This window comes from Hippocampus bargibanti, linkage group LG02, assembly GCF_051943395.1.
Source record: "Hippocampus bargibanti isolate YZ-2025 linkage group LG02, ASM5194339v1, whole genome shotgun sequence".
NCBI lineage: Eukaryota > Metazoa > Chordata > Actinopteri > Syngnathiformes > Syngnathidae > Hippocampus > Hippocampus bargibanti.
In genome coordinates, this window is record NC_142735.1 from 33,493,790 (window position 1) to 33,519,511 (window position 25,722).

The 25,722-nt window shown below is 40.0% G+C and overlaps 1 protein-coding gene across 1 annotated transcript; it reads left to right on the top strand.

Moving 5' to 3' along the window:
- On the top strand, window positions 1–22,897 carry fnta (farnesyltransferase, CAAX box, subunit alpha). The gene is made up of 9 exons (XM_088991098.1): window positions 1–182; window positions 351–436; window positions 515–629; window positions 2,901–3,005; window positions 6,033–6,159; window positions 7,417–7,565; window positions 8,639–8,701; window positions 19,511–19,700; window positions 20,862–22,897. Exons 1-9 carry the CDS (start codon window positions 61–63, stop codon window positions 21,009–21,011), a joined length of 1,107 nt encoding a protein of 368 aa, XP_088847224.1. The 5' UTR covers window positions 1–60; the 3' UTR covers window positions 21,012–22,897.
- Window positions 22,898–25,722: the final 2,825 nt, after the last annotated feature.

Consider the following 25,722-nt stretch of genomic DNA (forward strand, 5'->3'; position numbering starts at 1 on the left):
AAATGACGTTTGAGCGTTCTCCACCCGTAGCATTTTGATTCATAAGCTATCGAGTTAGCAATGTCGGGAATTGAGGACATTTCCAACGATTCTGTCCCATTTAATGAAGATAACAAGTACAATGTAGAAGCTGGAGACCATTTTGACGATGACATTGCTATTCATCGATATATTTTTTACAGGTATTGATCCGTAACACGAACGTAACTGTGTTGAAGTAGCTTGTTGAACCCGAAAACGTCTATTGAGTAGGTCGCTCTTCAATTTCATGGGAAGCTGTGATATTCGTGCACACGAAGTGTCACCGTTAAAGCATTTTTATGTCAATTGGCAAGGTTTGTGTCTTTCAGGGATAGGAAAGAGTGGGCTGACTTGGAGCCAGTTCCTCAAGACGATGGACCGAATCCTGTTGTTAAAATTGCTTATTCAGAAAAGTGTAAGTTTGATCAAGATGGCTTTCCAGTGGATGACGCAGACATGCACATTTAGTTGTGTTGTTTGTGTCTTTCTACAGTCTCTGATGTTTTTGACTATTTCCGGGCCCTGCTCAAGAATGATGAAAAGAGTGAACGAGCTTTTGCATTGACTGCAGAAGCTATCGGTCTGAATGCTGCAAATTACACAGTGTGGTGAGATCACCGTTCATTTCTCCACTTCGGATGTATTTGAAAAAACGAATAGATCCCATAATCCCAAATAACAACAATAATAATAATAATACATTTCATTTATAAGTGCCTTTTTAAAACTCAAGGTCACTTTACAGTCACAGAATATTTTTTATGTGGGTGAGCAGCGGCAGCAACACGTGCCAGGGTTCACTCAACCTGGAATAACTCAAATGAACAAAAAGCTAGCTAGCTAATAGACAGCTAATAGATAGCCAGCTAGATAACTAATAGATAGCCAGCTAGCTAATAGACTAGACAGCCAGCTAATTAGCCAGCTAGCTAATGGATAGCCAGCTGGATAGACATCCAACAGATAGCCAGCCAGATAGCTCGATGGCTAATCGATAGCCAACTAGCTAGCCAATAGACACCTAATAGGTAGTTAGCCAGCAGGATAACTAGCCAATACATAGCCAGCTAACCTGCAAGCTAGGTAATACCTAGCCATCCAGCTGGATAAATAGCTAATAGCCAGCCAGATAGATAGCTAATAGATAGCCAGCTTGCTAATGTAAGCCGAACCTGCAGTAACAAAATATTTCAATATAATAAATCGTTTAAAAAAAATTGGGTCAGAAAGATTCGTTTGTTTAAAAAGCCACCAAATTACACATTTTCGAAAATGTGATTCACTTGAAGTTAATTGAATCATGTCTGCTCTAATACGTCTGTGTAAGCTCTCAGTCGTACAGGAGTGGTCCATCGATGAGAAGGGCCGATACGACCAGTCAGACTTTAGTTCGCTGACGAAGTCTCTTGGATAGTAGGCGAAACGTCCGACACCTTCAAAAAGTACAGATGACGGCTGAAGAAACCTTCTCATCTGTTCTGATAATTTGCTCACATGAAAAACGGATCCCTTGAAATAGGGATGTGACACATATTTTCAAAAATAATTCATCACACATTTTCGAATACGATATTAAAGTGCATTTAAATAGCTTTCAAATAATGTCTACATTATTGTTCTATGACAAATAATAGGGAAATAATGGTTTTTTTTATTTTTGAAATATGATGGGATTTTCTGCCTGTAATGACAGTTAAAACAATGAAAATCTGTGACAGAGTTCTTTATTACAGTTTAAACAATCATAACTTTCTTAATTATTGGCAGATCTTATTGAGTAAGGTACCATTGGAAAGCTTTTTAAATTCGAAATAAGAACAGAAAACACAAGATTCAAAATATAAATCAGCAAACATAAACGATCGAATGCAGGCAGATTTTCGTCAGAAATCAAAAATGTCTGTCACTGAATACCAGGAAAGAAAATTGTGAGCGCTAGAAATATATATGCTAATGCGTCTTTTTGCTTGAAACTTGGCAATTATGGAGAAAAATATATATTGTACCACTTCTATGAGTTATAAAAATACAACTTACTCACCTTTATAAACTGTAGTGTTAGCAAAAAGAGTGTAAACTTCCATCCGTTTTTTTCCCCCGTTTCTCGTTGTCGTATTCGGACATTTCAAGAACCCGCATGGACGGAAACGTGTAATACGTCATCATAAGCTGCATAGCTTGGAAAATCCCACCAAAAACCATGACGTACTTCACAAAAATGCAATGATATACGACTGTGAGTACAGAGTGCGCTCACTTCACTGGACAGAAACAATTGCAGTGGAATATAGCTCACTCTAGCGTACATACTTGAAAAAAGAAGCTCTGTCCTCATTTTTTTTTGCATCTAGTTATTCAATACCATGAAATAAAAGCTGTAATCATATATTATTCACATATTATGATCTGAAATCCAAATTACCTTCCATATTCAACAAAAACAAACTAATGCTGTTCCAATTTTTTGTAGACGGTTACTTTCTATAAGACTTCATCTTTATTAAGTTCATAGTTTCTTTTTCGGTAGCCACAAGGGGACATAAGCCAGTGTCTTCTTCTGCCGGTGCCAAGCCCGGATAAATACAGATGATTGTGTCAGGAAAGGCATCCAACGTAAAAGCTTGGCCAAAACAAACATGCCAATCAAACCTCTGAAGATGGAGGACACTGATTCGCTGTGAAGGGAAAAGCATAAAGGAAAAGAAGATCCCAAATGTTTAAATAGCATTGTCGTTTACAAGACTTCATATGATAGTTTCAGTTAATATTTTTGGCTCTCTGTGATTGTACATTCTTGAATACTTGCCAACAGACATAATTTTCCTAATGATTGTCGGCATGATCCTCATGTTTGTGTGTTTTTATGTATTAACATGCAGGCATTACAGGCGAGTATTACTACAAGCATTGTCAAAGGACCTGAGAGAAGAAATGAGTTACATTACAGCCATCATTGAAGATCAACCTAAAAACTACCAAGTCTGGTGAGCGTATGTCAAGAAAAAACAGAACACGGAATGCTTTAACAGCACATTTGTTTTTTAAAACACTAACCAGTAATCAGTTCAAGTGACAGGGCTGAACCTAAATTCAGAATTTGTTTATAGACCAAAGCAGTTGTTTTTCTTAAAGAGAGAAAGGTATTTCTGATCTTTTTCTTGTTGTTGATGCTGTTAAGAGTGAAAATACAGTGATTCCTCGGCTTACGAACGCTTTAGCTAACGTTTTGCCTTACGAACGTTAAATTTGCGAGAATATAATCTTGGCATACAAACTATTTTTCAGGAAACACACGGAGCGTCACAATGATTGATGTGTCGTTCGCGAACGAGCCGGTTCTTGGAGCTCCTGAAATGGCAGCCGGCTTTTTTCCCCTGTATTCCCCGCCCCCAGTCTTCGTTTAAAGCCGCATCAACGACCATCACAAAGGTCAATAAAATGACTTTATTATACTGTACAGTTTATTTCCTTAATTACAATACCGTAGCACGTTTATTCTACGTAAAATAAGGTACATTGTGTGTACTTTTTAAGGACAACCGACGTCACTTTTTTGTTTTTTAACTGACAGCAGAAAAATGTTTTATAGGATCTAAAATACCCAAAACACGCAGTATATTTTTAGTCAAATGCAAAACACCAATAAAAATAACTTAGTGTCCAAAATCTGCCAAAAATTGAGCTGCGAATTGGACATTTACAGAAAGTCCCGCCCCCAGTTCGTGACGTCACGCCAAGACGTGTTGCATTGCTAGTGAATCAAAACAATGGCTTCAGATTCGGAGAATATGCTTTCTTCTTCCACATCCAGTGATGAATATGATTCAAATAGGTTTGAAGAGGAAAGCATACATGTTTGCAATCGATTAAAGAATTTATTTGTGCCATTTTGAGGCAACATTGGGGGAAAATCTCTCACCCAAAAAAAGAGGCACAAAATGGCGACCTCCTGTGGCCACCTCGGTTTCCACAGGCTGATAAATTCCTTATATGGCGCTTGGACGCCCTCTTCTGGCCGTCTGGCGGTTTTTGGGTGCAACACGAGGTCCCCAGACCAAACAAGTACAGCAAAATACATTGACGTGATGGAAGGACCGCGACAATGCATCTTTTTTTACGGTAAAGGGCGGTCCTTTAGTGACGTCACGTACGGACTCGTCACCAACTCACAAACAAGACTTCCTGAATATTCAGCGCGAGTCTTAAAACGTAAAATACAGTGAGACCTCAACTTATGAACACCTTATATTATGAACTTTTCAACTTACGATCGTCAAATTTATGAAAATTAAAACTTATAATAAGCACTATTTTCATAATACACACCCACCACGGCTGGTCCATCAACCACACGACCTTCGGATCTGGCGGAGTGATCTTCGGCGGAAGCACACGACCGAACAGCGCTCCAGCCGGCGCTACTTTCCACACCCCCTCTCTCTGAATTCACACGTCCATCGCCCCCGAGGAGCTTTTTGCAGATAATTTTACTATTATGGGACCGGAAAATAAACACCACAGGCGTTGTCAGCCTTAGTTCAAATGTGGTGCGTTACTATGAATAAATTGAAGAAACTACCAGCCGTACACGTCTACTCTGCTCTGTTTATTTGTCATCCAAGACTTGGGGTGCTTTCAGATTCGATAATAGCGCACGACTTCTTATTACTCTCGGCTGTTTGGAAAGCATTGTTTATCTGAATGAGCAGGGACAAACACTTGCCAACGTTTCTGTGTTGCTACACTTGAACTGTCAAGATGCGATAGAAGTGATTGTGATTGGCCAAAGGGTAGAGTCATGTGTCATGGTAAGCCAATCAGAGCTAGTGTTTTCACACACAACGGAACAGGGTTTCAATAGTCACGCTAAATTGTCACGTGTGAGTTGACAGCTGGGGCGGGGCCGCCTCTCGCGACACTTCAATTTCATTTCAACGAGTCACTGTCACCAGTGACATGATTACGACGAAAGTGAATCACTGTGTCTTGTACTGGCAAATCCAACAGTTTGCTTTGCTCGAGGTGATTGTCAGACGCGATCACGCAAGTTTGTTGCTTTCCAGTGTCCGATCGCGAGCGTGCTATTTTATTTGCCCCGCCGCCGCCTTTTGTCGCGTCTTATTCCGCGTCCGTGGAATCATCGGACTAGCGCCTTTTGTTGTAATAAAATCTGCCAGCACCTACGGGACTCGAAGTGAATGCAGATGACATCGTGGAGCTTGTTGCTGAACATAATGAGGTCCTCAACATACAGGATTTGATTTGCTAAGTGGAATGATGTGCCGGCTTTTGTTGAGCAGTTCCATCCAGAAATGACTGTGGCTATGAGAATCATCAACATGATGAATAATAACGTGATGCTTCAGTTTCGCAAGACCTTACAAGTCAGAAAGCAACAGGTGTCAATTAAGATTCATCAATGACCATCACAAATGTAAATAAAGTGACTTTATGCAGTGTATTTCTTTCATTAAAATACAATAGCACATTTATTATACATGGGATAAGGTAGGTTGTGTGTAGTTTTAAGGCTTATTTAGTTGAAAAGTATATTTTATGGAAACCCGGGAACAGATTATTCCCATTTTAATTTTTTTTTTTTTTTAGATACACACTTTTCGTCTTACACACTCTGACTGGGAACCAATTAAGTTCCTAAGTTGAGATCTCACTGTATAACTATATGCGGTGGAATCTTATTAAAATACGCTCAGTAGAAGCCATTTTACAAATTATGGACACAACTTGTCCGGAGACGTTGGTTGTCCTTTAAGGCTTATTTAGTTGAAAATGATGTTTTATGGGGACCTGGGAACTGATTATTCTCATTTTAATGGTTTCTTATGGGAAATTAATGTTTGGACGACACACTTTTCACCTTACACACACTTTCTGGGAACCAATTAAGTTTGTAAGCCAAGGTATCACTGTATTTGCTGCCATGAAATATCAATGTCTCCAGTGTGAGACTGCTAAAGGCTCATCTAATCTAATATTTCACTGTTTTCCAGGCATCACAGACGTATAGTAGTCGAGTGGTTGAATGATCCGTCAGAGGAGCTGGAATTCATCGCAGAAATCCTCAGCCAAGATGCAAAGAACTACCACGCCTGGCAACACAGACAGTGGGTCATCCAGGTTGGTGGTACAACAATTTAACTGAGGTTTCCGTTCATAGCGCGTGGCTCCTCCTGCCTGAATCATTGATGGCTTCATTTTGGCCATTAGATTCAGATGTTCAATGAATGATTATTTGTTCCAAAATTTAACAAATACAAAGGGATTTATATGGATGGCAAGAAATTACATTTCTTCAGTTGAAATGTAATCACACATGAGGAAACAATTATTGACAATGGCTTGTGCTGAATATGTGACAAAAACAGAAACAAAAACCGACAAGAACAGCAGAACTTTATTTGCAGTCAGTCGCAGACACTCTAAATGAGCATAGTTGTGTGCTGATATTTAAAGGACAACTGACACCATTTTTCGTTTCCTACCTAACATCAGAAAAAACATTTTATCGCTTCTAAAATACCCAAAACACGCAGGCTGATCGTTTTAGTCAAATTCAAAACACCAATAAAAATGACTTAAAGTGTCCCAACACTGCCACAAAATGATCTCGGAACTGAGCAGGTTCAGAAAGTCCCGCCCCCTTGTCCGTGACGTCGCGCCAGGATACTCCTTTATAAACTGCCTTGCTCCAGAATCAAAACAATGGCTTCAGAGAGTTCAGATTCGGAGAAGATGCTTTCTTGTTACTCATCCAGTTATGAATATGATTCAAATAGTTGCGAAGAGGAAAGCATAAATCGATGCAATCGATTAAAGAAGTCCTTCCATATCAATTCGAGCCGTCTGGACTCCAATGTAGCGCCCAGATGATGCGCAAGATGGCGCACAAGCTGCGTTGGAAATGGGCTGATTTGTCCGCTGGGAATTTTATCAACTTATACCTTCTTTATGCGTGTCACCGCAATTGGCTGCGACACAACGATTCACCATTGCGTGTAGTTTTCCTTCTAATTTCGTGATCAACACAGTGTTTTCAGATGAAAAAAAGTACCCAAAATGCATCGGGTGTCACTTTGTCGGTCACGTCAGGCATCGTCATCAACTCAAAAACAAGACTTCCTGAATATTCAGCGCGAGTCTTAAAAGGTAAAATATAGGTATATGCCGTGGAATCTTTGTAAAATGCGCTCAGTAGAAGTCATTAGAAGTCATTTTACAATTAATTATGGACGCAACTTGTCCGGAGGTGTCGGTTGTCTTTTAAGAGTCCTGTTTCCATTCGAATGAGCATAACCATGAAGTATAAATCTAGGTTGCTAGCTCCGACCTTTTATTTTATTTTTATTTTTTTCCTCCCGCTCATAAAACTATCAGGAGTACAAACTGTGGGACAATGAGCTGGAGTTTGTCCAAAATCTCTTGGATGAAGATGTGAGGAATAATTCCGCCTGGAACCAGAGACATTTTGTCATCACACACACGACGGGCTTCTCCGATCAAGCCGTTCTTGACAGAGAGATTGAGTAAGTTTGGCAGATTCTTGTGAACTGTATTCGTCCCACAATGGGGAAATTTGCAGTCCACTGCAACAATTTGAAAGGGGATGGAGGGGGTGAAAGGATAGGAAAACAAGATATAATGATAATCATAATCATGATAATCATCATAATAATCATAATCATAATAATCATAATCATAATAATAATCATATATAGCAAATAGATAGCTCATGGAAAGCTAATAGACAGCCAATAAAGAGACAGCTAGACAACTATCTGTATAACTAATAGATAGCCAGCCAGATAGCTAGCTAGCCGGCCAGTTCGCTCATTGATATCTAATAGAAAGCTAATAAATAGCCAATAGATAGCCAGCTAGACAACTAGCTATACAACTAATATATAGCCAGCAGATAGCTACCTAGCCGGCCAGTTAGCTAATAAATAGCAAATAGCTAGCTAATAGCTAGCCAATAGATAGACAGCTAGACAACTAGCTATATAACTCAGAACTAGCCAGCCAGATAACAACCCGGCCAGTTAGCTAATAGATAGACAGATAGATATATAACTAACAGATATAGCTCGCTTTCTACCTATTTGAGTTACTTTCGGGTTGAGTGAACGCTGGCGCGTGTAGCTGCCGCTGCTCACCCACAGAAAAACTAATCCTCTTATTGAAAAGTGACCTTGAGAGTTTTGAAAGGCGCTCAGAAATGAAATGTATTATTATGATTATTATTACTATTATTACTACTATTACTACTATTAAAATTTGTATTACTATTACTACTATTACTATTATTACTATTTTTACTACTATTAATACTATTAATACTACTAATACTACTACTATTATTATTATTATTATTATTATTATTATTATTATTCTAAGCATAGTAAAACATGTTTACTGTTAACCAAACAACTTTCATCACATGTGATTGGCAGTTGAAGACTGTGAAAATCCAAATCTTAAATCTGGAGTGGTTACGTAATTTACAAAGGCTCTGAATGTATTTGCATACTAAATATTTGGTGGAAATTCCATCAGGTTCAACTATTTAATCTTGCTTTTATTTTGTCTGCCCTCTAAGATACTGTCTGACCCAGATCAGGAAGGCCCCCCACAATGAAAGTGCATGGAACTATTTTAAAGGGTAAGACGTTTCCAAGCAGCATTTCATCACATTAACTCATTCACTGCCATTCGCCAATTTATTCGGGAATTGAAAATACGACGTAGAGCGCCATTCTCCAATTTGTTCGAGTTTTGGTTTTTCATGCTTGGGTGCTAATAAAGCTATGGCCATGGCCTCTGGAAATGTTTTTTTCTTTTCCACAAGGGGCAGCATTATCCTTTTGTCCATGTAATAATAATCATAATCATCATCATCATCATCATCATCATCATCATAATAATACATTTAATTTCTAAGCGCATTTCAAAACTCTCAAGGACACTTTACAGTCACGGGATATTTTTTGTGTGCGGGTGAGCAGTGGCAGCCATTCGCCCCAGCGTTCGCTCCAGTAACAGCAGCAATGTTATGACATAAATACATAAATTTATAAATAAATAAAAAATACATAAATAATTACATAAATATATAACTAAATACATAAATAAATACATACATTACTAAATAGATAAATAAATAAATAAATAAATAAATAAATAAATAAATAAATGTATATATAAATGATATATACATAAATGCATAAGTACTTAAGCATGTGAATGCACAAATAAATAAATACATAGATAATTAAATAAATAAATACAGTGAGACCTCAACTTACGAACTTAATTGGTTCCCAGACAGAGTGTGTAAGGTGAAAAGTGTGTATCTCAAAAAAAAAATCCCATAGGAAACCATTAAAATGGGAATAATCCGTTCCCGGGTTTCCATAAAATATACTTTTCAACTAAATAAGCCTTTAAACTACACACAACATACCTTATTCTATGTATAATAAATGTGCTATTGTATTTTAATGAAAGAAATACACTGCATTGTATCATAAAGTCACTTTATTTACATTTGTGATGATCATTTATGGCTTGATGGAATGGCGTTGGAGGTCGAAGGTCAAAGGGAATTGCTGTTTGGAAAGAGGCGCATTACATGAGGACTGTAATTCAAGAAATAAACTGTGCTGTAAAATAAAGTTTTATTTACCTTTTTGATGGTTGTTGATGGCTTATGGAAGGAGAGTCACCTTCCATAAGGACTGTTGGTAACTTAACCTCTGGTGCTGTTCGGTCGTGTGCTTCCGCCGAAGATCACTCCGCCAGCCGTGGTGGGTGTGTATTATGAAAATAGTGCTTATTATAAGGTTTAATTTTCATAAATTTGACGTTTGTAAGACGAAAAGTTTGTAAGATAAGGTGTTTGTAAGTTGAGGTATCACTGTACATAGATAAATAAATAGATACATCATAAATAAATACACAAATAAATAAATAATACATATTTTTATATATATTTATAAAATGATAAATACATAAATGCATAAGTAAATAAATGCATGTGTAGAAATATAAATAAACAAATAAATAAACCAACAAACAAATAACTAAATACAAAACAAATAGACAAATACAAAGATAAATGAAGAAATAAAAACTGATTTTAGCACTTTGTTCCAGCTTCAGCTGTTTTTAAAGTGCTATATTAACCAATATTATTTGTATTTTGGACAGCCACCCTTATTTCAAGCTCATATAACTCCAGACCCATATTCAAATTTGGCCCACATAAAGAAATCAAGTGCCCATTTGGTCCTTCAGGAATCTGGTTCACGTGTCTGCTCCCAGGTAGTTCTCAGACTTCCAGGCGTTGGTGGAAGGTAGATCAAAAGTTGCATCCTGCCGAGTTAGTGTTTGGTCAGTTCCTTTCATCTGTGTTGTCCACCATTTGACCACATTATCATTTCACACTTCCTTTGTGTTTGCCAGCCGGGTCCCCTTAGATCTTCTGGCACTTGAAACATATGTCTCCAACCAAACACCACCACTTTGTTCTGTTATCTACCGATTACAAGCAAAGCGATATTTATACTGATCAAACTTATCTTGAGTAATGTTTAATATAGCTTAATAAATGTATCTATTTCCTTCATGTGCAACCTGAACTTTGAGTGACAATGACAAAAACCCTGGCACTGGAGTGGACACATTTTTTTGTACATTGTCTGGCAGTGAATGAGTTAAACATGAGGGAAAAAAACCTCTAGAGCACGGGGGAGGGCTATGGCTCATGAGACATGTATGGCTGTTTTGATGATTGCATCTGGCTCGCTGATAAAACCAAATACATATTCTCGCTTTTTCGTTCATTTCCTGTTTGGGCGGCAGTTGGCGGAAAGCGCAGTTTTGATTGGATGAACTGACCTAGCGGTTGGCGGAAAGCGCAATTTTGATTGGATGATACTGGCCTCAGGTGGTTGATGTTCAAAGAGCAATTTTGAGTGGGCGCTGATGTCGAAACAGGTAAACGCTCCCTTGTAAATAAGCCAGCCGAGTAAAAAAATGACGAGTATCGTACACTTCAGATTGGAATGGACGGAAGGATTCACCTTTGTGGAGAGAAAAGGGTTCTGATTCTAATTAGCAATGAATAACACCATGGATGAAACAGTCGAATGTCAGTGGCACTTTGACAAGCCCCATTCTAACGTTAGCATCAAAATACTTCTGCGAGAGACAGCAGAAAGCAATCGTGGAAGCTAATGAGCCGTGTGCAGGCTAGCTAGCAGTAACTACGCGTATGGACCCGGCAAGTTGACTTTCATTCTGATCGTTTGGCTGGATTTTTGCCAATCATGAGGAACAGAAAACTATTCATGCTAATGGTGAGTACTATCACAAAGTTATTTGAAATAATACATTCTGACATTTTGTTGAAAAGTGGCCGCGTGCGTGTGTGTGTGTGTGTGTGTATCCTGTGTCTGTAAAGTGTCCTTGAGAGTTTTGAAAGGCGCTTATTATTTTGCTTTTACGGCTCTCTTAGTCAAAAAGGTTCCCGGCCCCTGCTCTACAGTCAAGATTGCTTTTAATATTGGATCTTGATGACTGATGCCCAATTTAGTGCGCCTTAAAGGACAACCGACACTTTTGGACAAGTTGTGTCCATCATTTGTAAAAATGACTTCAAATGACTTCTCTGAGCGCATTGCCAAAGATTCCGCGGCATATAGCTATATTTTACCTTTTAAAGGGCAACCAACGTTATTTTTTTGTTTTTTAACTGACATCAGAAAAATGTTTTATAGCATCTAAAATACCCAAAACACGCAGTATGATATTTTTATTCAAATGCAAAACACCAATAAAAATGACTTACAGTGTCAAAAATCTGCAAAAAAATTGAGCTTCGAATTGGGCATTTTCAAAAAGTCCCGCCCCTAAATCGTGACGTCACGCCAAGACGTATTGCATTGCTGGAGAATAAAAACAATGGCTTCAGATTCGGATAATATGCTTTCTTGTTACACATTCAGTTATGAATATGATTGAAATAGTTCTGAAGAGGAAAGCATACAGGTTTGCAATCGATTAAATAATTTATTCCGTGTCATTTTGAGGCAAACGGGCGGGGGGGAATGTCTCACCCAAAAAGAGGCAATAAAATTGCCACCGAGCTGTGAGGAATGAATCAGCCCGTTTCCGCAGGCTGATAAATTCTTCAATGGAGCTTGTACTCCCTCTGCTGGCGGCTTTTGGATGTAAAATTAGGTTTTCAAAAAAAAACAGTACGGCAAAATACATTGCCATGATTAAAGGACCGCTACAATGCGTCTTTTTTACGGTGAACGGCGGTCCTTTTCTGACGTCACGTGAGGACTCGTTACCAACTCAAAAACAAGACTTCCTGAATGTTCAGCATGAGTCTTAAAACGTAAAATATAGCTACAGTAAAGTCTCGTTATATCGATATCGGTTATATCGATAGTACTGCTTATTACGATACTATTTCTATGAACTCAAGGAGAAAATTACATGCCCGCAGGATCGGATATATCGATAGTCCGGTTATATCGATATTTTTTCCGACTCCCGAGAATATCGATATAACGAGATTTTACTGTATATGCGGTGGAATCTTATTAAAATACGCCCAGTAGAAGTCATTTGGAGCCATTTGACAAATTATGGATACAACTTGTCCGGAGACGTCGGTTGTCCTTTAAGACTCGCGCTGAATATTCATTAAGTCTTGTTTTCGAGTTGATGACGATGTCCGAACTGACGTCACCTTCGGAACGCCCCTGACCGTGTTTCGTCTGAAAACACTGTGTTGATTGCGAAATTAGAAGGAAAACTACATAAATAACATGATGGTGAGTCGTTGTGTGTCTCAGCCAATTGCGGTAACACGCATAAAGAAGGTGTAAGTTGACACAAATTCCCAGCGGGCAAATCAACCCATTTCCAACGGAGCTTGTGCGCCATCTTGTGCATTTTCTGGGCGCTATATTGGAGTCCAGATCACCTTCACCGGTGATCTGGACTCTCTGATCTTCAGACGGCTCCAATTGATACAGAAGGACTTCCTTAATCGATTTCAAACATTTATGCTTTCCTCTTCAGAACTATTTTAATCATATTCATAATTGGATGAGTAACAAGAAAGCATCTTCTCTGACTCTGAACTCTCTGAAGCCATTGTTTTGATTCTGGAGCAAGACATTTTGTGAAGGATTGTCCTGTTGTGACGTCATGGACAAATGGGCGGGACTTTCTGAATCACTCCAGTTTTTAGCTCATTAGTGACAGTTTTAGGACACTTTAAGTCATTTTTATTGGTGTTTTGCCTTTGACTAATGTTGGGGTAATTCGCTATATGAACATCTTTAAACATCGCTTTCTAATCTTTGTTTACGTTTTGGACTTCCTGATACGTCATATCCTGCCTTCCTTTACATGATGTCGCACACCATTACGTCACATCCTATCGTGTCGCACACTGTGCACCATATAAATGCCCTCCCAGTCCGTCTCTCTCTCTCTCTCTCTCTCCATGCTTCCTCTTCAGCCGACACCGCAATGTCTCCGCTGTCTTCAAGATTAAACTAACTTTCTGTCCAACACCTGCCTTCCTGCTGATTTAACCGTCCTCTGACATCAAGGCCCATAGAAGCAATGAACCAGAGACGAACGATCAAGATGAACCCATTATTATTGGTGCCGAAAGACTTCGGCTGCTAGCTGGTGACATCGAGAGGGGGGAGAGAGCGGGCCCCGCGGGTCTTCCAGTAGACGAAGCCTTCTTTTTCCTTCGAAAGTGTTCGAGTGGGCCACCCCTCCCTTCTTGGTGTCCGTCGCTCAGGATTGCTTCACGGGTGAGTGGCGCCGCTAGCATGCAGCTGCGTTGATTGAATGGATCGATAAGAATTTTTCGGTCAAAAAAATCTAATTACGATTAATCTGCGTATCAAGGCCAGTAATATGGATTACAGTGATCGGGATGGACCATTCTAATCCGAGCCTATGCATGGAGGTTCCATGCGTGACTAGCTGTCGCCATTTCGGGTCACTAAGTCTGCTGCCGTACGCCCGGGTGCCGAACTGTAAGACCGGGGATTTTCCAGGAGGAGACTCTTCAGAAGGGACGAACTCCTCGATTTTTGCGTGCAAAGGCTGGTGAAAAATTGATTCATCAATTTTGAACCGGACGATTATGTGTTATTTTTTTTGTTTAATTGCAGCTGCAATAGATCGTGGATTTTCAGTAACATTAATGCATTCATCAACACCAGCGCGTTATCAGCATTGCTAGCCATTCCTACCGGGCCTCCGAGGGAGTTTCATTGTCCCGGGGACATTTCGTGGTCAGAGGGGGGGGGGGGGGGGGGGGGGGTCGGCTGAGATGGGGGGCCATTTTGGAGAAGCTGTGTGTCTTTTCTACGTGTCCTTTTCGTCTGTTCCCTTTTGTGTGCTTCTGTGTGTGTGCGTGCATTGTGTGTCTAAGTGTATGTGCGTGCGTTGCTTCTGCGAAGGCGTTGACACAGTGGGGTGCCCTGGGTGTGAGCGTAGACGTTGACACAGCTGGGTGCCCTGGGTGTGAGCTTCGCTGGAACAAAGGGACAGGGGGGGAGAAGGGGGGGCTACCCAGAGAGAGTGGGCGCTCCAGTCCTCCTCCTTCCTCTCTGCCCTAAAGAATGGGGGAAAATTCACAGCCGCATTCTAGGATCGGCAAATTGATTCGTTCGGCGAATGCGTAAATAACGGCAAGAAATGCAATATGGCGGTTGCGTTAACATTCACAAACGTATTGTGCAAAAAACATTATTCCTACCGGATTTGATCTGCCGCCCAGTTCTCTCTTCTTACACAGGACGTGAGACTGCCTTGTTATTACAAGAGGACTCGACGGGGGGTGAGGGGGGCACTATCGTCACATCGGAAAACCTGCCCTCACTATGCCAGCTCGACCTGCCCATGAATGACATAACACTTTTTTTCCCATGGCTCTTCCCATCCACTTGAAACAAAAACTAAATTAAACAGAGGCAAATTAGACTGAGTGAACAAATAAGCCATCAAACAAATGAATAAACAGAGGCCGAACTTGAGTGAATTTGAAGACAAAAGTAAAGTATTTTTGTTAGATTGGATAAAGTGTTTTCACTAAGAGAATTGAACACCTTGAAGTCAGGATTCCAATGTTTTTGTCTGCGATCGGGACAAATAATTTTGAAATCCTGATTTGGGCGAATGCAAAATGAAATGGAAATTGTATAAAATGACAGTCAAAGAGTGAATTTATAAAATTATAGGATTATTTGTGTTAGATTGACCTAAATCTTTTGAATATGGCTTGATTAAGCCATTTGAAAGAAGCCAGAGCTATTTACGATGCCTCTTATCAAGGTTTTTGTCAGCACAAAACTTCAAAGAGGGGTTTAACACCCAGAGGTAATTCTGGGGCACCCACCACATTCCACTGTGTTGACCTCTCGTAAATGACAGTTCAATTGTAAAGAGTAATGAAATAGTCAGGGACATTAAGCTAAAAGACAGGAACATTTATCACGACTTGAATGGAATTGGCACTTAAGAATCAGAAAGATTTTAGTAGTCCCACAATAGGGAAATTGGCGAGGTAAATATAACTACGATTCGCTGGTGATTAATTACTTTGATTAATTCACCAGTTGATTACTGAAAAGAGATTCACCAGCTGATATCGTTGGACTTCTCATAAAAGAAAAGTTCAGAATCAGAATCATCTTTATTGCCATGTATTGGATTGGATTTGCCTTTATTAGTCTTGCAGTGGAGAAATTTACATTTCACAGCAGCAAAGTTATGAAAGAAATGAAAGTAGAAAAGCAAAACACAGGAGCTGCTGGAAAGGCAGCCACTCTCGCGGCGCCGTCTTGAAGTCAAAAGAACAAAAAAAAACTAAATAACAAATAACACGACAACACAAAGACACAGAGAGACATTCATTCTTAAGCACTTTCTGTACCCTCTTTGTTACATAAAGCAGTTCCAGATGAAAGAGGAGAGGATCAAAGCGTCTCTTCACCAGTGGATCAGGGACATCATGGTGGAATGTGCACGTCGACTGCAAGCTAAATGTTGAACACACAAGGAATTTGTTTCCGGTAGAACACACTGCACTAGTATCATCATCAAAAAATTGCTAAGTGGCACTATATAGTTCCATTTGGGCTACTGTTGAAAGAGTTCAAAGAGTTTATAGATTTATTAAGATAATGATTGTGACATGATCATTACACTTGTTTTGACCTGACAATTGTCATCCCCCTGAAGTCAAAGAACAGATGATTTGATTCAGATAGACGCTAACAAATTGAATTTGATCGGATTCACCTTTATTAGTTTCTGCGGAGAAATTAATTTGAAGAGGACAAAATTAATTTGCAAAATATGATGACTAAACTTTTTTTCATTATGCTTTTTATGCAGATGATGTGAATCGCACAATCTGCAAACAAAGCTGGGATGGTGGTTGAGAAATTGTTCAATTTGCCGGACGAATTGATGAGCTGTGAGATGCACCAGCCATTTGCATCCACCCATCCTGTGATTTTTCTCGGTGCAGACGCTGCTGAATCACAGTTGTAGCATCCAAACTGCATTTTGATTCTTGATGTCTTTGGAAACCAAATTTAATCCCTGTTTCAGTTGTCATAGGAGATCCGATACGAGAAGCTGCAACGGCTGGTGTAATGCACCTGCACATCTAGAGTTTGGCACACCCAACTGATGATTTGGGATCCATGACAAAGCACCTATTGATATTAGTTTAGGTTTCCAAAAGGATAGTTTTTGCCATTTATTCAAATGCATGACAATTTTTATTTTGCACATATTTTTTCCGCTGAATTTTTCAGGCACATTTTTTGATTCTGGTCATTCAGAATGCTGTTAAAATATTTATCATCCAACCATCTGGCCAGCGACGAATTGTGACAATTAGGCTTAATCGAACGAAAAATATTCAACGTTGGTGAAGCGATGGCGGAAATCCAACGTTTATTAAGACAGGCGTGAATGCTAAATCATCTTCTGGCTGCCTTTGCGTACGGTGATGACATTTGTCAGTTCAAAAGTGGTTTAACCTGTTAAGATTAATTTGATCACGAATTACCATTATTATTATGAATTGAATGCATTGCACATTAAAGTAATTGACTGCATTGCACATTAAAGGAATTTCTCGCCGTTCAGGTTGGTAAGAATGAAATTGATACTTGATAAATTGAGTGGGTGCCGGTGTCAGTCAGAGATTCAGGCGGAATCAGATATTATATTGTATAGGGCCTCCACGCTAACCAGCTTCTTTCAGAATTGGGAGAAGGAGATTCTTCAGAAGGGGGGAACTCCTGGGGAATCCATGACAGGGTGAGCCGAGATGAGGCTGGTGTGCGCGGATGGATGTCCTATGCAGAAGCGAAACTGACTGTCAACTGGTGCCCTCCGACTGAATGACAAAAGGCGAGTATGATGACCATTTACGCAGATTGCCATAATGTTGCCGACCATGTCAATTTGTGCTAAAGAATTGTAGAAGGCTGTACTCCTCCCATACAATTTGGCGACATGCAAATGTCTACCCCACAAAAATTTGCCGATATGATTTGCTTGGGTTCCAGCAGAGGAGTAACAGCAGGAGAAGCTGTGCTCAACATAAAAACATTTCGTGGTACATGCCACATGAATTGGTTCCCATGCAGGTGTTGAGAGACATGCCAAAATTTGGCCTCCAAAATTTTGGAACAGTGATTGACAAATGGTTTTATATAAATTGATAATCTGTGCAATGTCAAAGATGGATCTTGTTTTCCACGCAAACACGTTTCCAGTTGGCAAATTGAGACTTTTCATGTCTCAAAAGGGGGGAGTGACGATAGCTCATTACCAAAATTTTCACTTTTGGTAATGAATGATGTTGGCTGCAACGTCATTCCCCAAGAATCAGAATCATCTTTATTGCCAAGTATGTAGAACACACAAGGAATTTGTTCCCGGTAGAACACGCTGCACTAGTATCGTCATCAAAAAAAACTGCTAAGTGGCACGATACAGTTCCATTTTGGCTACTGTTGAAAGAGTTCAAAGAGTTAATGGCTTTGGGGGAAGAAGCTGTTTAAATGTCTGCTGGATTTGGTGCGCATGGATCGGTAGCGCCTGCCTGAGGGGAGTAGCTGGAAAAGGTGGTGGGCAGGGTGCGGAGGAAAGTTGTGCCCTCCAGAAATGTAGACTCACTAACCACTAACATGTACTAACCAACTAACATCTAACAATGATTTACTGCCATTTCCGTGAGAGAATGCATTGCAGAGCCTAAACGATGAGACATACTCTGATAGGGAAAGAAACGCCAAGAAAGTGTGATGTGTAGAATGAAACCATCCTGTCGACATTTGATCTGGCACAAGTCTTCTTTTGTCCTCCACAGGACGGAGCTGCGGTCTGAAGAGATGACGTGGACCACGCCAACGTGGGATGGACCGGTTGCAGAGCTGCTAGCCGTCTTAGCAGCAACAAGCTTCATCAGGATTCGCGAGGACATCGTCCGTCAAGAAGATTCCCGATGCACGTCACTGGAGCCGACAGATCACACCCTCTTTCCCAGTCACCAGCTCATTCGTATCACACCCTGCGGCCTGTTTGCGACAAATGCTACAAACAATTTTGTTCCTCCTCGTCGTCCTGGTGATCACCATCCAGGATGCCATGAAGATTTGACTGTTGTAGCGAATGACATGACTTTAATTTGAGATTGTTTCCATTGTGGTTGTCTTATTTTGCGATTTTCTTTTTTTTTCCCTTCTTTCTGTTCACCTCCACCGATGTTAGATATGTTCGACAGGGGGGACATGTTGGGGTAATTCTCTGTACGAACATCTTTAAACATCGCTTTCTAATCTTTGTTTACGTTTTGGACTTCCTGATACGTCATATCCTGCCTTCCTTTACATGATGTCGCACACCATTACGTCACAGCCTATTGCGTCGCACACTGTGCGCCATATAAATGCACTCCCAGTCCGTCGCTCTCTCTCTCTCTCTCTCTCTCTCTCTCTCTCTCTCTCTCTCTCTTCATGCTTCCTCTTCAGCCGACACCGCAATGTCTCAGCTGTCTTCAAGATTAAACTAACTTTCTGCCCAACACCTGGCTTCCTGCTGATTTATCCATCCTCTGCCATCAAGGCCCGTAGAAGCAATGAACCAGGGACGAACGATCAAGATAAACCCATTAACTAAAAATATCAGCCTGCGTGTTTTGTCTACTTTAGATGCTATAAAACGTTTTCTGATGTCAGTTAGGAAACCAAAAAATGTTGTCGGTTGTCCTTTAAGGAAATGTTGGATCATGGACTGGATGGATGATATCAATGAAAACACTGATGCAAGTCATCATTAAATCTTGCGTTCTTATGGATATTTCCGCCAACTATTCTTTTTTCCTTTCCGCCTCACCCAGGATGCTTCAGGACAGAAGTTTGTCATCCCAGCCTGGACTTCTGGAAAAAGTCCTAGAGCTTAAGGAGACTCGTTGTTCCTCTTACCTTCTCGCCTTTCTCTTCGATTGTTACGAGGATGCTTTGGAGAACAGCAATCAAAAAGGAAAATCACAAGAAGACCGAGTGGAAACTTTGAAAAGAGCTCTGGAGGTTAGTGGTCTTTTATCAGTGGTGGGCCGTCAGAGCCTGCAAGGCCTTCTCTGCTGGCCTAAAAATATATGAACCACAGATTGATGTGAATTTTATTTTGTCCCTGTATTTTTCAGAAATAATTCCAAATTTTCTTTGTTTCCTTTCCCCTGTTGTGCTGCTTCCAGATGTGTATTTTCGTATTTAAGCTTTTAACCAATCACATTTCAGACATCATTTGTGACCCGGGCCAGAAATCTACCTGGACGCCTTCACAATCAGTTCTGCACCCTAACCCCTTGAGCAACACATATTAATGGTCGACTTAGCGTACTGGTAGTGGGACGCTAAGTCACATAAACGAAGGTGAAAAGTTTGTCTTCCAAACAATTATTTCCCCTAAGAAACCATTAAAATGAGAATAATCCATTCCCAGGTCCCCATAAAACATAATTTTCTACTAAATAATCTTTAAAACTACACAAAATATACCTTATTTTATGTATAATAAATTTGCTATTGTAATGAAAGAAATAAACTGTATTGTATAATACACTGTAAACTCGTTTTATTGACCTTTGTGATGGTAGTTATCAACGGAGAGGTGGCCGTGCTTTCTCGGCAATAATACCTTCACTCACACTGTCCCCTGCTAGCTGCTTTTCGTGAATCCAAATCAACAGAAGTTTTTCAACCGCTTTTATTGCCTGAGACCGTTGCTTAGACAACACAGAAACACACTTAGCCACACATAGCAATGGTCGACTTCGCGTACTGGTGCTGGGACGCTAAGTCACACAAACGCACAGCTCGTTGGTGTTTTTTGAGAATCGCCTTCTTCTGTTTCACCGTCATTTTCTGTTGTGTGCTCTTTGCCTTAACGCTAGCCTGTGGTGGGGACTTTTTCGCTCCCAAAAAAGCAAAAGTTATCACGACCTAACAAACCACGTCTGCACTGAGTGTACTCAAAGTTTGAGTACACTCAGTGCACAAAAAAAACAAAGCCCCGTGGCTGTTCGGCCGTGTGATTTGGTGTTCTTCCGCTGAAAAGTAAAATTACAATTCCAAAAGTCACATGCATTAGTTAGTGACTGCATTTATCGATTTGGTGCCCAAAGCATGACTGTTGATCAGGTAAAATGTTTCATGATTTAAAAATGTGTTTTCTTTTTCTCTACTAAGGTTTGTAAACTTTTAGCCGAGGAGAAGGACACCATTCGCAAGGAGTATTGGCTGTTTTTGGGGCGCTCTTTAAAGAACAAACATGGACCGACTGAACCTGTTGACACTGAACTGCCATCGCCGATGAGCGAGGAACAGGAAGTGAACTAGAAGGAAGTGAACTCATCCTCATTTATTTAGATTTTTTTGATTTGTTTGTTTATTTGTTTGGTTCTTTTTACTATAATGTGGCTCCGTACTATCTTGGACAGTTGGAATGGAGCGAACTGAGGGAGAAATATCATTCGATCGCAAAGCAGGTGTGTATTAAGTCCATCATGATAGAGTCAGCATTTTGCAGACATGCACAAGACTGATTCATGTTTGTTCATTTAGCTGTTGGTGCATATTCACGAACCCCTTGACTTATGAACTTTTTGGTTTACGAACGTTAAATTTATGAACATTTTACTTTGGCATACGAACTATTTTTCGTTATACAGACGGAACGCCACAATGAGTGATGTGTCCTTCGCGTACAAGCCCGTTCTAAAAAGAAAATGACAGGCGACTATTTTTGTCCTCTATTCCCCGCCCCAGTCTTTGGTTAAAGCCATGTGATTAGTCAAGAACGCAGCAGTGAAGGGGGGGGTTAAACATTAAACATTAAAAAAAAAAACAGGGACAGGCAGACGACAAATTTGGACTCGTTTTAACTTTATTGATAGTTCAATGGCAGAGTGTAGACTGCAAAGTTAAAATATCCCAACAATCAGGCTCCACAAATAACCCGCACAAGCCATCTGTACACTTGATGCAAAAAGCTATCAACCTAACTAAACAGAACATAATTGATGAGGAACTAGGTAAAATGATCGCAGAGAAAGCACCTACAAGGGATCATTCCTCAAGATGGTAAAAGAAGAAGGCTACGTTCCTCATCAAGTGTTTAATGCTGATGAAACCGGCCACTCCATTCCATCACGCCATCAGCGACCATCACAAAGTTCAATAAAACCACTTTATTATATAGTACTGTTTATTTCATTAATTATAATACCATAGCACATTTATTATACATAAAATAAGGTATATTTTGTGTAGTTTTAAGGCTTAGAAAATTAGAAAGTAGAATTTTTTTTTATGGGGACCTGGGAATGGATTATTCTCATTTTAATGGTTTCCTATGGGAAATTAATTTTTGGGATACACACTTTTTTCCTTACACACTCTGTCTGGGAACCAATTAAGTTTGTAAGCCAAGGTATCACTGTACAGTAACTTTCAAAACACATTTAACTCATTCGCTTCCGGACGATGTGCAAAAATGACCACTCCAGTGCCAGGGTTTTTGTCATTATCACTCGAATTGCAGGACCCACAGAATATTGATTTTTAGGACGACATAAACATTCAATCCAGTGTTTAGAAACCTTAGACTCCCTTCTTTCATCAGAAAGAGAGGAGTTCATTCCTACGTTATAATGGGTTTGGAGTTATATGAGCTTGAAATGGGGGCGGCTGTACTAAAGCTAAAGGCAAATGCTGCCCCCTCGTGGAAGGGAAAAACATTGTCAGAGGTCTGACCAGTGCTTTATCGGCAGCCCCGCAAAAAAAAAACCCGAACAAATTCCGCAATGGGGCTTCACGTCATATTTTAATGACTACATGATATGGTTCTGGAGTTATATGAGCTTGAAATGAGGGCTGCTCTCCAAAATACAATGCAATACATATTGGTTAATATAGCGCTTTTACAGCAGCTGAAGCTGGAACAAGCACGACCATGGAAAAGTGGGAAATGCTGCCCCCCTGTAGAAAAGAAAAATACATTGCCAGAGGTCATTGCCAGCGCTCTATCGTCACCCACGCATGAAAAAAATAAAACCCGAACAAATGGCGGAATGGCACTCTACGTCATATTTTTAATTCCCGAATCAATTCGTGAATGAGTTAGTCTGTTGAAGGCACTCTCAACTGAATGAGTGCTTCATAGATCTACTCCTTTCGTTCTTTGAAGGTAAAATAATAATAAAGTAAGACAGATTTATCCAACCGCAATATCTTTCAGCTTCATCTTTTAAGTTGTACTATATTGGCAAAACCGTCCCCCGTGTCCACAAATTACTATTGCTCAACATGCCTCAGATACTCGGCTGGCTCTGGCATCACATTTGAAGGTGCTTTTTTACCTCCAGGATTGCACGATGACCGAATTTTAGTCACTGCTATATCGATGAGAAGGTTTCTTCAGCCGTCATCTGTACTTCTTTCAAGGTGTCGGACGTTTCGCTTCCTATCTAAGAGGCTTCGTCAGTGAACAATTTTTTTTGCTGGTAGTTTTGGCCCTTCATATATCCCTACTGTTACATTTCAGGAGTTTCTGAAAAACTACGTAGAGTCCTTTGGCAACACAAAATTCCTACTTATTTCAAACCGATAAACACGAAGGCAAAAATGAGTGCATCCAAAAGATAGGCTGCCAAATGAAAAACAAAGTCATGTAGTTTATTCAATACATTGTAAAAATGAAAATTGTAAACAGCAAAACATTGGGGAGACTAAACAAATTGTCAAAAAAGACGTTATCAACATCGCAGGTATAATACGAGTGGGCCTCAATCTGCCATACATATGCACCTAAAAGGTAGCAACCACTCATTTGACGACAATGAGGTTAAAATCATAGCAAAAGAAAATAGATGCTTTGAAAGGGGAGTAAAAGAAGATATTTTCATAAAACAGCAAAACCCTTCACTAAATCGCCATGGTGGGTTGAGATTCAATTTGGCTCGTTCCTACAACCGATTCTGCGGCAACATAGGCTTAGTTATGCTGATGAGGTGGGGCAATCAGGCCAGTCGTAAACCCCATACTCAGTCAGGACAATAGAATAGAAAAGTAATCAGTGTAGCCGCAGGGAATAGTCCTGTGCTCCCCCCAACCTGAGAGCAGGGACCTATCATAGCAATGTCTGGACAGTAGGGATATATATAGCGCCTAAACTATCAGCAAAAATTTTTAGTTCGCTGACGAAGCCTCTTGCATAACAAGCGAAACGTCCGACACCTTGAAAGAAGGACAGATGACGGCTGAAGAAACATTCTCATCGATGGACCACTCCTGTACGACTGAGACCTTACACGGACGCACACACCTTGTACACAGCAGAGGAATATTTGAGAAATTTGATAGGTCAAAGGATGTAGAAAGAAGGGATCTAGAGTACTTCTCATCCGAAACAAGTTCATCTGAAGTATGATGGGGAGGTCCTGTCGTGGCTTGCATGGCTTGACCAGGTCCATTAGTCTTTATGGATAATATCACCCTTGATGGTAGCAACATAATTCATTTTGAAATCTACAAAAAAAATATCTAGGGCCAGAGCCCTAGTTCGCTGACGAAGCTTTTCGGATGAGGAGCCAAACGTCCGACACCTTGAAAGAAGTACAGTGGGACCTCGGTTTACGAATGTTACATTTATGAAAATTTTACCTTGGCATACGAACTATTTTTCGGGATACACATGGAGCTGCCTGCCACAATGATGTGTCGTTTGTGAATGAGCCCGTTCTCCAAACAAGGAAAGGGCAGCAGACTTTTTTTTGTCCTCTATTTCCCGCCCCTAGTCGTCGGTTAAAGCCACGTGATTGATCAAGAACACAGCAGTGGGGCATGGGGTTATAGACAGAGATAGTGAGGCCCTTCTCCAAAAAACAAAATGCCGCAGGCAGACAGAGAGAGAGAAAACACACACACACACGAAAGGGAGAGGACAGAGCTTGAAGCACAAAAAGAAAAGGGAAAGAAACAAGTAAAATGATGGAAAATGGATAGAAAACAGTGAAATTTGGACCCATTTCAACTTTGATAGTTCAAAAGCAGAGTGTAGACTGGAAGGTTAAATACAGTAAAGTCTCGTTATATCGATATCGGATATATCGATAGTCCCGGTTATATCGATATTTTTTCGGACTCCCTTGAATATCGATATAACGAGACTTTACTGTATCCCATCAATCAAGCTCCACAAATAACCCGCACAAGTCATCTGTACACTTGATGCAAAAAGCTATCAACCCAGCTAAACAGATCACAATTGATGAACTAGATACAATTATCACAGAGAAAGCACCTACAAGGGATCATTCCTCAAGATGGAAGAAAGAAGAAGTGAAAGAAGCCTATGTTCCTCATCAAATGCTGAGGTATCCGGACACTCCATTCCATCAAGCCATTAACGGCCATCACAAAGGTAAATAAAATGAGTTTATTGTACCGTACAGTTTATTTCTTTAATCATAATACTATAGCACATTTATTATACATACAATAAGGTATATTTTGCGTAGTTTTAAGGCTTAGAAAATTAAAAATTAGAAAATTATGTTCTAAGGCGCTTAGAAATGAAACATATTATTTTTATTATGTACCTCAAGAAATATAGCGAAGGAAACTCCAACCATCTTCTGTCTCACCCATAAAGAACCATTTTTATTTGACAAGGAACAACCGTTGTGTTGACACTGCGTGTGTCATAAGACGAATCGCCGTGTAAATCTGAATAAACACTTGTATTTTTGTTCTTTTTCCTGCTCCTTCATTTTTACAATGTTGAACACATAATAATAATAATAATAAATGCCATTTATCAGCACCTTTCAAAACTCTCAAGGTCACTTTACAGTCACAGGATCAGTTTTTCTGTTGGTGAGCAGCGGCAACCACAGACGCCAGCGTTCACTCAACCTGGATGTGAATAGATAGAAAGCTAGCTAGTCAGCTAGCAGATAGCTAATAGATAGCTAGCTAGTTAGGTAGCCAGATAGCTAGCCACCTAGATAGCTCTATAGCTAATAGCTAGCTAGTTAGTTAGCTATTA